Source organism: Physeter macrocephalus, chromosome 9 (genome assembly GCF_002837175.3).
Source record: "Physeter macrocephalus isolate SW-GA chromosome 9, ASM283717v5, whole genome shotgun sequence".
Lineage (NCBI taxonomy): Eukaryota > Metazoa > Chordata > Mammalia > Artiodactyla > Physeteridae > Physeter > Physeter macrocephalus.
In genome coordinates this window covers 80,472,846-80,485,544 of record NC_041222.1, presented here as the reverse complement: position 1 = coordinate 80,485,544, position 12,699 = coordinate 80,472,846, and the positions used below count along the sequence as shown (strand labels likewise).

At 51.3% G+C, this 12,699-nt stretch overlaps 1 protein-coding gene across 1 annotated transcript in view; it reads left to right on the top strand.

Annotated features, from left to right (window-relative positions):
- Positions 1-7,920: 7,920 nt before the first annotated feature.
- Positions 7,921-12,699, top strand: part of PTCH1 (patched 1) — a 59,785-nt gene continuing 55,006 nt past the window's right edge. Inside the window, exons 1-2 of the mRNA XM_007121877.4 lie at positions 7,921-8,260; positions 10,035-10,227. Coding sequence (XP_007121939.3) covers positions 8,066-8,260; positions 10,035-10,227 — 388 coding nt within the window. The 5' untranslated portion in view covers positions 7,921-8,065. The remainder of the gene's footprint in view (positions 8,261-10,034; positions 10,228-12,699) is intronic.

Below are 12,699 nucleotides of genomic sequence, written 5' to 3'. Positions count from 1 at the left end.
GGCCGGGGAACGGCTCCGAGGGGAATTCTCACGGAGGGGGTCGCCTGGGATCCCATTTTCACGCTTGAAAGGGTCGCCACCTTGGCTTCCGCTCATCAGCCTGGTGGTGGCTACTGACAGCCAGCGGAGGCAGAGTGGGGATGGAGGGCTGGTGCGGAGAGTGACAGCGCCGGGGGGAGGGTGCGGGCCGAGAGCGCGCGCGCACCCGGGCGAGTTCTCTTGTCTCCCGGGAGCTCGGGGAGGTCTGCCGGAGGGGCTGGGCATATGCTCTCGCACCCACACCCGGTGCTCTCGGCACCCGGGCCGGGACGCTGAATGAGTGGGACGCCCAGGGCTAGGCGAGAAGCACCTTATCAAAACCCGGAGCGCAAACATCCTCCTCTTGGCCGCAGTTGGTGGGAAGAAGAGCCAAAGGGGCTTTCCTGAGTTCAGGAAGGGGCCACCGGTAGGAGAGCTATGTGTTGACCCTTGCACCCACGGAATCGGGCATTCTGGTGCCTGCCAACCATTAAAGAGGTGGGCGGCTAGCCCAATGCTGAGAGGGCTAAGTGTGGCCTGAGGGGAGCCCTGAGGTGGGCCAGACTGATCCAAACCGATTTAGACCCAGTGCCAACACTGGGACCAGAGGACTTCCAGAGACTGTACCTTGGGGGGTGACATATACCATGTGTCTAGGTATTTAAGTTCATGTTAAAAATTACCCCTACTTGGTGGGTGAGCAATAACCTCAAAGTTTTCAGATCTCAATTTCCATCACCTAAGAAGAACCATATGGATTGATGTCTATGGAAGACACCTAGAGACCTCTATTTTCCTAGACATGGGAGAGAAGGCCATCTTCTTCCCTTTCTATTCTTCCTTCCTCCCTAGGGAGAAAAAAATATAAAAGAACCAGAGGTAAATTATAAAGACCCACCATGGGTGGCTCTAAGTATTTAATAATTAGATAACTGAGGTCTTGAACTACTACAATAATCCTTTTTCAGCATTCTGTGTGTTCGATTTTTTTTTTTTTGGCTCTAGTTGTTCAACATGCAATTAATTGCCTTCACAAAGAAAGACAATGCTTTTTGGCATTACCCTTTGTCACTGTCACTTATTATTTCTGGGTGGTACCTCAGGATGAATTATTGCCTCAGGTGCATTGTGTACCCATGTTGTAAAACAAGGGCTTTCAATTGTGAGTTTGTGTGTGTTCCAGTTGTCACCCAGTTTCCTTCCACAAGGCTATAAAACACCTTTGAGTCCAAGATCTTTTTATATTAAAATGTTGAATCAAGGTAGACATCAATGGGCCCATTCTGAATTTGGGGTATTAGCTTCATTTCAAACTCACTGAGAAGTGTATCTAATTCCTGGTTGTAATCTTGTCATAATGTAACAAGCTCTTGGAATAGGAGTTAGCACCATTTGGAATTATTTTGTGAAGAAAAAAAAAAAGGCTGTTTTTTTACAAATTATCTTCAACTTTCTACAGACAGAAAAACTAATGAGGCAAATCAATATGTATTGAATGGATTAAAATATGTCTTCCCTATTTTATCCTCTTTCTCTCTCTCTCTCTCTCTCTCTCACACACACACACACACACACACACACACACACACACACACACCTTTTATTTTCTCCCGCCTCTGCCACAGTGTATAAAGCCCTATTGAGACGTGTAGGCGTGATGTGTAAACCGGATTAGCAGTATGAAAGAAAGACACACAATAAATGGATTAAAATGTCTTCCCTATTTTATATCCTCTCTCTCTCTCTCTCTCTCTCTCTCACACACACACACACACACACACACACACACACACACACACACCTTTTATTTTCTCCCGCCTCTGCCACAGTGTATAAAGCCCTATTGAGACGTGTAGGCGTGATGTGTAAACCGGATTAGCAGTATGAAAGAAAGACACACAATAAGCTGGAATTGTTTTACTTCCCTTTCATTTCTCATGCCTATATCTCTAATAAATTTGTTGCTCCAGCAGTGGGTCAAAGGGATCATGTTGCTCAGCTTCTTTTTCATGTAAGACCCGATGGCAGAGATCACGGAAGTGAATGGTGTGCCTTCTGCCAAATGCAGAGCTTGATGTGGATATATTAGATGGGGAGACAGAGACGAGGAGAGAGATGCAGGGAAAAATGTTCAAAGTCTAGGTCTTTCCAGAATACATCTCTATTGCTTAAAGTAATGTGGCTAAGAAGATACACAGACAAGGGAGGAAATCAATATAAGGGTCAATGCTGTTCTCTTTCAAGTTCATTGTAGACTGAACATTTTCTCTGCAGTTGGTGACATTCCCAGCAAAAGAATACCAATAGCTTTGGCACTGCATAAAGTCTAATTCCCTTTTTCAAACTAGTATGTGAACCTGGAGTAATAAATGCGGAGATTTCTGGGACCTTCTCAGGACATCTTCCCTCTACCATCCCCTCCCCCCACCAAGCTCACTGTAAGCTCAAAAAATGCCAGTGTTCCTGGGTTTGTGCTGTAGACCCTTCATTTACTCTTTTGTAGAATTGGGAGCAGCTTCCCATTAAAGGAGATCAGGGGTAATTAGCAGCATTATTTTGACAAGTTGGCTAGAGCTGTTCCCTTTCCTCCAGTTCTGGGGAGGGGGGATAGGGGAGGAAACAGAAGATGGAAGGGAGAAGGGGAGGGGAGTCATGCTTAAGGGGGTTACATTCTGTGACTGCTGAATCGTTTTTTTCCCTCCCCCTTTTAGGCTCATTTTCTAGCATCACCTTTAAGCAAATACAAAAGCTGCCAATGAGAAAATAATAAGGCATTCTTAGGGAGCCAAGAAATGGCTTGAATTGAGTCAACTCTTATCCAAGGTACCGTACTGCTTTGAACTGCTCAGGCTCTGGGCCATCACTCATATCCTGTACCCTGGGCTCTCCATCCATAAATAGAATATTACATCAAATCCCCAATTCCTCTCCCCAGCATAGCCTCTCAACAGGAATACATGTGGCACTTAATGTAATGTTTGCAATACTTTGCATTTGTGGAAAAGAGTATTAAACTCAGTAGACAAAATTATAACATGGCCCAAGGGTCAAATTACTAGATATATTTACTCCTTCATTCATTTATACTCTGCAAATATTAGCTAAATTACATTACATTTTAAAGACCCAATTAGTTGGATGTGGGAAACCAGTGAAAAGTCAAGTCCTATCGTGGTTTTTCATTACTCCACCAAGTGCAGCTACCACAATTGCTTATCACTGGAATGTCCAAACACAAAGGGCAGATGTTTTATTTCAGTGTCATCATTTGGATAATCAGATGTCATTTCTGAGATGTGTGTGGCGTGGCCACGGCTGTTTGAGCAGAGAAGAGAGAAGATATGAGGGCATCATATTTTAAGAGTTTAAGGAATGTGTTTTGAAACTACAAATTCCAATGAAGTCTTGGATCATGATGGGGAGACCAAAATGACAATGCGTTGAGATGGACTTTACTTGGAAAGGGAAAATAGAATACTCAAGAAAGAGGGCCAGCAACTCCTGCTGGTTGAAAAGGCATCAAGCTTCTCAATTGTTGGGTAACTCTCACGGGGGAGCCATGCTGCAGAAAGACCATTAAAGGGACTTTTCCCAGCAGACACCTTCACAGCCCTGGCTCCTCCTGTCAGCCTCATCTCAGGTCTAGAGAATACTAGTTGAAGTTAACAAACCCGGTGTGGCGCAGCGGTCCCCTGCACAGGGCATGCATATTAAAGCCGACAATGCTTACAAATGTAAATAAGGGCAGATTGATTAGGAACAACATTATCACTGGGAATGTCGAACTCACATGCATCAGCAATGAGGCAAATTGGGGGCAGGCTCAGCCCGGACCACCCAAGTCGAGCAGGCTTTTACACTGGCTCCTCTTCCCTTTCTTAAAACGTTACAGAAACAAGGCCAATTAGATCCTCAAAGTAATTCATCTCTGTGTATGAAAAAAGCAGACCACAGGGGAAGCGGCGTGTGGGGGTGGGGAGATTAAGATAGCGCTTGTTAGAGCCCAGGCTGGGGATTGCGTCCTGGAACCGATGGGTAGAATTTATAGGCCGAGACCATTGTCTGAAATGCTGAAAAGTTAACCTATCAAACAGCGGGTGAGGGAGCTCAGGGAGCTGAAAACCCCAGAGATCAATGTTCAAAACGTTTAGGAATTAAGTCAAACCCAGGGAAATGAGCCCGAGTGGAAGAGGCTTTGCCATTGAAATGGTGCACATGTAGCAGCGCCAAAACGAGGATATGCAGCTGCGTGCGGAGAGTAATAGGGAACCATTATGTGTACATAGCCTATAATTTCATTTTAGAATTCCATAATCTAAGTAGCTATACTGAAATTGCTATAAATAAAAGATTGGGTGGAAAAACTAATATTTTGGTCTAAAACGTTGTAAAGAATTTTGTACAGACACAGCAGCCTGCCTATAGCTACATGGTTACCTTTGCTATACAGCACGCCTCAAATATAAAAAGACTGACATGTCTTTCTAGGGGTTCCACCTCCAATCTTTAAAAATTAATTTCCAGCGGCAAGCACAAAATGGTTTGACTTGAAACGTCTGCAGAACCTTTCAGTGAGAAAAACTAGAATAATCACGTTTCCTGATTTATACTATTTACCAAACATAGTAAAGACCAGGATATTGCTCAAAGATTAAGCTTGCTCTGTGTCGAGCCCAATATTCCTGCGATATTATTTATTAACCTACGGTCATTTGAAATGCACGCTGCTTGTCTTCCCTTCTGCATTTTCGCAGCCCTTTCCAGAGCCGCGCACAAAATCACGTGCTCCTTCGGAGTTTGAGTTTTGAATTTCCGCGCTGGCCGGGTACTCCGGTCCTCCTCCTGATCTCGTGAACACCCCCAGACACTTCTATTCTCTTTGTCTCTTTATTCTGCAGGACACCCTACCCTGCCCAGGGTACTGCATACGTTTTGCCGGTTTGGGATTCAGAGGGCAGGGCCTCCCAGTGAAATCAGGAAGGAGAAAAAGCTAGAGGGAAGGTGGCGAGGCTGGTAGGGAGGAGAGAGATGGGGGAGAATAGGGGTAAAAGAGGAAGGAGAAAGGAAAGGGGAGATTGAAAGAAGGAGGCAGGGGGAAGCCGCCAGAGAGAAAGTAAGGCGGCGGGGAGGGCTGGCCGACAGACCCCCTGCGGGAGCCGCGTGGGTCGCCCGGGTGGCCGGCGCGCCCGGCTGCAGTCTCTTTCGGTAGAGGGCAGCTAACCCGAGCGCTCAACGATTGGCCGGCCGCGGGGAGGCCGCGCAGGCATTGGGTAACGTAAGGGGGCCGACCGCCTTCAGGAATGTACTACGGCGCGTCCGGCACGTCCGTCCGCGCCGGCGGGGAGTGCGCCTCGCCTGGGCTCCCAGGAGCCAGCGCTGGAGACTTGGAGCCCGCCTGGCGCTAGCCGAGCGCAACGACTTGCCTACCTGCTTGACCAGGGCTGCGCGGGCGTGGGGAGTCCGGAGTCCGGAGCTCCGGCGCGCGCGCAAGCGGGCGCACTCGGACACGCGCGCGCGTAATAGGCCTCCGTGCCCTAGAGCGCGCGCAGGCCGGGTCCTGGGTCACGTGGTCGCGTGGGCTCCGCCTTCTCCCCCGCTCCTCCCCCTTTCCCTCCATCTGGGTTTCTTTCTTTCCTTTCCTTTCTTTCTTTTTTTTTCAATGAACACACACCGTGTGCATCTTAAAGCCACACTGCCCCATTTCACGGCTTCAGTCGGCTACTTGCTGCCGAGAGTCCCTCTGCAGTTCAACCCAATTTTTAAAAAAGGAAAAAAATACTAAAACAAGACAGAATCGAGGGTTTGTGGATCTGGTCCCCATCTCAAGGAAGAACTTAACTTGCAAAAGAAAAATACTCTCAAAAAAAATTTTTTTTACGTAAAAATCGGAGCTGTGTAGACAGTTTAATTTGTCTCTGGCCCCAGGATTCACCTCAGAGTCGCGTGTTTTCTTCTCCAGGGGAAGCGAATCCCCGGCATGTCTCGGTGACACTGGCTGCAGTGTCCGGACAAGTCCTAGCAATCAGCGCACAATTTGTTTCAAATGAATCCAGCATCAAAGCCTTTATTCTCCTTTATGTCACGCTACTATTAAATATAACAGGATGCATACCAGTTTGGGGGGGGACGTTTAAAACAGACTTTAAATAAATAGGGACTTGTGGTTAATTAAAAGGGGGATCCAAATGAATCCAAAATAAGAAAACTTTTCTCTCTTTCTAAAGAAAACATTTCTGTTTCTCCGGGTTGTTAAAAGGATTCTGTTGTTTCTCCTTTACCTATGTCGCATTAAAGATTCAAATAAAAACTCCTCTGCCTCCACGAGACTACTTCGGTGTCTGGATTCCACGTTTATAAAACACTGACTTCTTCAAACCAGGACTGTGCTGCCGAGGGGTTTTGAGAGGGAAAGGGGAGGGGCGGGGGGGGAGCGAACTTTAAGAAAGGTGGCTTTTCCCAATGTCCCTACTTTCCTCTTTAACTTTCCATTTTGTTTATCTTAATGCGAGGCGTTGTTCCCTGCAAGAGCCTAAGTCTTCTCTTTGGTTATAAAAGAAAAGAGAGAAGGGAAAAAAAAAATCTGGCACACACTGGCGCACTATCCACCACCCTGTCATTATTGGTGCAGGCCTGGGAATTCAAGCCGGACCTCCCAGTATTTGCTGCAGCTTGAGGCCAAGGTGCCTCTGAAAGGGTTTTCTTTGAGGAATTTCTGAAATTGTTTAAGCGCTTAAAAAAATATTACATTTTCCCCCGTGTCTATCGCGAGGCAAATGCTCGTGGGTGTCTGTGTGTGTGCGCGCGCAAAAAGCATCTTACAAAAAGAAGACACTGTTGAAAAGAAAAAGAATAAGAAAGAAAAGGAGGGGGAGCATTCCTTAATGGAAGTATTGCATGCGAGAAGGTTGGCGCTCTCGGAGGCTCCCCCCGAAGCCCGGGATGCACACACTGGGGTTGCCTACCTGGGTGGTCTCTCTACTTTGGTGAGCTGTTGCTAAGCAGCTAATAATAGTCATGTTTGCTGAGTAATTTCTGCCCTCCGCGAGCCAATCATGTTGCAGAAACCCAAGCCATCTGACAGCCCCGGGGGCGGGAGCTCCAGCCTTTTTCTCTTTCGCTCTCTCTCTCCCCCTCCACCCCCTCCCCTCCTCCTCCTCTTTCTCCAAATGGAGAGAGTTCTTTTTTTTCTTCTTCCATCTCATCTATTGAATCAAGGAGCTGCTGCGGCCGCTGCCCGCTGCACACACACAGAGCGGAGTCCCCAGGTCCCGGGAGCGAGGGAGGCGCGCTGCACTGGGGCAGAATGGTCCAGCGGGTCAGCGAGGAGCACAAGAAAGCAGAGTCCGGGACCAAGCAGCCACCGAGAACCCAGCAGCCAGAGCCCAAGCAGCCCGAGCAGTCCGAGCAGCAGCTTCAGGAGCCGCCACCGCAAACAGCAGCTGCCGCAGGAGCAGCGGCGGCGGCTGCCCCGGCCCGGCAGCGCTGAGACCCACCGGGCGCCCACGGACCCCGCGGCGGCGGCTCTGCGCTTACCTTCCGCGGCCGCTCGGGCGACCCGTGAGACGCCGAGAGAGTCAGCGAGGCCGGCGGGAGCGGCGGGGATTTGCTGGCGCTTTCTGCAGTGAAGGGGTCGCGGCGCGGGGCGGGGGACGGGTAGGGGGAGTTGGGGACAGCGAGGAGCGCCGGGCGAGCGCCCGAAGGACAGGCTGGCTCCACGCGCCGGCTCTCGCTCTCCGGAGAACTGGATGTGGGCAGCGGCAGCCGCAGAGACCTCGGGACCCCCGCGCAATGTGGCAATGGAAGGCGCAGGGTCTGACTCCCCGGCAGCGGCCGCGGCCGCAGCGGCAGCAGCGCCCGCAGTGTGAGCAGCAGCGGCGGCAGCAGCAGCAGCAGCAGGTCTGTCAACCGGAGCCCCAGCCCGAACAGCCGGCGGCCAGCAGCGTCCTCGCAAGCCGAGCGCCCAGGCGAGCCAGGAGCCCGCAGCGGCGGCAGGAGCGCGCCGGGCCGCCCGGGAAGCCTCGGTTCCCGCGGCGGCGGCGGCGGCAACATGGCCTCGGCTGGTAACGCTGCCGAGCCCCAGGACCGCGGCGGCGGCGGCTGCAGCGGGGCCCCGGGCCGGCCGGCCGGTGGCGGGAGGCGCAGAAGGACCGGGGGGCTGCGCCGCAACGCCGCGCCGGACTGGGACTATCTGCACCGGCCCAGCTACTGCGACGCCGCCTTCGCTCTGGAGCAGATTTCCAAGGTGCATTTCAGACTCTCTTCTCCTCCCACTCTCTTTTCCCTCCTCTTCCTCTTTGGGATCGTCCCCGCCACACACACACACACACACACACACACACACACACACACACACCTCTTTCCAGGAAAAAAAACCAGACAAGTGGGGATTGAAAAATTCAAACCCTCCCTCCGGTCCTGGGAGGAAAGGGCTGTCTGAAGTCCGCAGGGGGTGGAGGGTGTGTGTGTGTGTGTGTGTGTGTGTGTGTGTGTGTGTGACACACACACCTCTTTCCAGGAAAAAAAACCAGACAAGTGGGGATTGAAAAATTCAAACCCTCCCTCCGGTCCTGGGAGGAAAGGGCTGTCTGAAGTCCGCAGGGGGTGGAGGGTGTGTGTGTGTGTGTGTGTGTGTGTGTGTGTGTGTGTGTGCACGCGCCCTCCCCGGCGTGCCTTTTCCGGAGCACTGGAAAGCGGTCCACAGTGGACCACCTCCAGGGCCGCCGCAGCGCGGCACTGCCCTGTGCCCCCTGCCCCTGAACCCCCTACTCCCGCGTCCCTGCCCCTATTTGCAGCCTAAACCCCTGTAATACTGCCACATTTCTTAACCTCTTGGAGGGGGAGGCGGAGTGGAGAGAGGCGGGGGTGGGGAGGGAGCCGAAATAAAGGTGGTTTCCTTTTTTGGCAGCCGGTTTTGCTTTTGTTGAGCATGAAATCTCTGCTCCCTTAAAAATTATCCTCGCAAGAGGGTATCTTCCCTCTTCTTTTCCAGTTTTTGAGCCACTTCTTCTCAGAGCCTGTGGGGAAAGGGAAAGTTGTAAACAAATTGCCACCTTAAATCCGCGGTGCGGGTCTGCCGAGCGGCCGGGTTCATTGTGTTTACGAGGTTCGCTGAAATGTGTGGAATCCGGGGAAGGCGAGCACCCAGACAGGGGCCGGCCGGGGCCGCGGCCAGCGCCGGGGAAACGCCACCGCCGGGAGCAGCCAGCGCCCAGCCAGGACCCCCGCCTGCGTCGGCCCAGGCTCTTCCCCTGTGCATTCTGCTGCTTTTCACGTTTAACCAGAAGGGAAGGGAGAGGAGGGAAAGATCCATGTGGCTGCCCTCTTCCGATCACAAATATTGTCGTAAGTTGCAGATGGCTGCCCCACTTCCTAATTCAGCTCACACGGCGTCTCCCAACGCTATGGAAATACGTCGCGAGTGAGCTCCGGCGCCCACGCTCACCACGTGGATCCCAATTTACTATCACGTCGGGCGGGGGATCAGGATACGGGAGCCCGCCAAACATTGTTCCTAAAGTGCACTCGTCCCCCAGCCTCTGTCCTCGCCGGAGCACCCCGAGAAGGGTAAAGGCTGGGACAGGACTTGCGGGGAAGGGCGCCATGGTTTGCTGGTTCTTAAACATTGGGCTCCATCGCGGGGATTACGCAGACCCTCCCTTCCCAGGTTGGTGTGAATATTGCCTGTGTTGAATGGTGTCTTTCCTCTTTGCCTCGGCTTCCCCTTGTTCTTGCAGCCCCTCCTCCCAGACCTCCAAGTCACACTCGGGGATGCTACGAAGGCCGCGCGTGGGGGCGCCCCTGCTGTGACCAAGGTGCAGCTGCCACGCTGCAGCCTGACTTTGATTTATGACCAGCCCCCCCCACGCCGCTCGTGTCTCCTTGGGCCGACCTGGGTTCCAGCCCGAAGGACACCCCTCACGGCTGTCGCGGGATGCCGGGCGGGTGCGCGGAAGCTGGCGTGGGCGCGCGGGCCGCGACTACCCGGCGCTCACTCCTCCTTTCTGCTTCATCCTCAGGGGAAAGCTACTGGCCGGAAAGCGCCGCTGTGGCTGAGAGCGAAGTTTCAGAGACTCCTATTTAAACTGGGTTGTTACATTCAAAAAAACTGCGGCAAGTTCTTGGTTGTAGGCCTCCTCATATTTGGGGCCTTCGCTGTGGGATTAAAGGCAGCTAATCTCGAGACCAACGTGGAGGAGCTGTGGGTGGAAGGTAAGAGATCCAGCGCCCGCCGCAGCGCCCTCTCGTCCCCCACCCCGGGCCCCCTTCCTTTCCTTCCAATTGATAAAGATATTTGCCAGCATACACCTAGATCCTTTCTGTGAAGAGCGAAAACCCCCTGCCCGCACCAGGGGGAATTGTTTATTGTTTGGGCGCCTGGCCGGGAGCCAGGCCCGCCCGACAAAGGCCGCGCTGTAATCTACTCGGGGCGCTGCGCTTTGCGAGGTGTTGTGGGAGAGAGTGGCGAGGGCGGGCCGGCGGGGGCGCGGGAGCCCCTCCGCGGGACAGACCACTCCGCACGGCCGGGGGGCCCCCAGGTCCCGCCGCCACCGCCGCTCGCTTCCGCCGCGCGCCGAGACACGGCCAGAGGAAGGCCTCTCGGCTCCGGGCTGTACTCCTCGGTTTCCTTCCCTCCCCCACCCCCACCCACCGCGTCCAAAGAGAAAGGAGGGCGGGGGGGGGGTGCAGAGAGAGGCCACCCCTCCGGCTGGAGGGAGTGTGCGCGCCCCCGGCGGCCGCGACCGCCGCGCGGAGGGCGGGGGGCGGGCACAGCGCGGGCCTGCGGAGGCGGCGGCGTGTGTGGTCCTGTTTTTGGACAGCTTTCAACTCTTGGGGAAAAAAACATTTGTCTCAAGGTACAAAAAAAGGGGGTGGGGTGGGGGGAAAGGAGTTGGAAAAAAAGCAGTAAAGCACAGACTAGAACGCTTGTTTGCAAAGTAGATTAATGTTTCCTCGCGGGTGGGGGCTTTTAAAATGGAATTATGCTGGGGGAAGGCTGCGTTTTAGAAGCTGAAAGAATAAATGTGTTTTAAGAAAGCGGGTTTGAAGGGAGGGGCCGCAGGAGCTCTCCTAGGGGTTATGCCAGTCTTTTATCCACATTCCTCAATTTGGGGGTTCTTGAAGCCTTTTTTTAAGTGGTTGTAAATTTAAAATAGATCACACCTCCCACCCGCGACATCCCAGACGGAAACATTTTACATTTTTTTTTTGTTGTTGTAACTCTCTTGATTCAGGGGTTTTGTTTTGGGAGCAGTTGTTTTTATTTTCTGTTCGTTGTTTTTTTATTCTGTTTGGAAAGTAACAGAGTTGCTGTTTGGAAACATTTTAACCCCTAAACACTGCTTAGGGAATCTCTTACAATGAGCTGGGAGGGAAGGATTGCCGTAATTATGTAGATATTTCACACCAGAATATCTGAGGCATTCCTAGTGAAAGCTATCTAAGACAAAATTTGGAAGTCTTAAGAGTTACATGCATAATTGCATAATTGATCCCTTTCAAAATGCTGCTGGAGAACTAACCTTGGAGAATATTTTGTTAATCTTGCCTTGTTTGTGAAGATTCAGCTTTCAGTGTTTTGCAAGAATATGGTGGTGTCTTCCGTTGAGTAGTGACAAAATAATAGTCCAAATAATTAAGAACAGAAAACATTCTTGCCTTTAGAAGCTTGGTAATTAATACAAGTGTTCTTTGGATTGAATCCATGGGGTAATTTACCTCAACTCAGCACCTCATTGTCATTGATAGATAAAGAAGGGTTTTAATAAGTACCTGTGATGTCCTAGCAGCAAGTTTACTGAGCATCTATAATGGCCCTAGCACTGTCTAGGCACTGTAAGTGACACTAAAGATGTGAGACACTCCAAGTGCACAAATTCATGCACTTAAAACTACTAGAGTTGAATGTCAGACTTGCACTAAATTTGAGCTCACAACTGCAGTAAGCCATGAAAGTTAAATGGAAAAGGGAAAAAGCTTCCATGGAGGGGGTGAGGCAAATTAGAGCGACCTAGAGTGTGGAGGAGGGAGGGAGTTCTAGGCAAGAGCTCAGAAAGGGGGTCAAGCAAAGGCCCTAGCTTGAGTGGACAGCCGGTGGTGGGAGACCCCCAGTGTGGCGAGGATAGGGTGCAGTGGCTCCAATGGGCCCTGGGCAACAGGTTGGGCCCTGGACCGCAGGACTGCAGTTTGGAAATAATGTGATTGGCTAGACTGTGGGGAGCTACCACAGGTTCTAAGACAGAGCAAGTGATGAGCAAAGGGGGCTCCCAGCTCTGTCCAAATGTTCACTTTCTGCTACTTGGGCCAACAGATTTGTTGGGTGTCATGATGATGACAAAAGACTATATCTTGTTGTTTTGAGCAAGACTTTTCAGTAGATTGTTAATAAGTTTAAAGAGAATTCATGTGAAAAAAAAGAGAGCTAATGTAACTGATTTATGTAACATTTTATAAATGTTTCTAGAATTAACTATGTTTTTGCATTACCCAACTCATGTCAAGTCCCGGGAGGAGAAACATGCTTATTTAACTATGTTTTTGCATTACACAACTCATGTCAAGTCCCTGGAGGAGAAACATGCTTATTATTAGCTTTCTCACTTGGGCTCTAGCTTAGTGACAGAGTGTTGGGGAGTGACACACCTGAGATAAGACTCATTTTGCCTGCTTTGGGCCTCTGAGCTA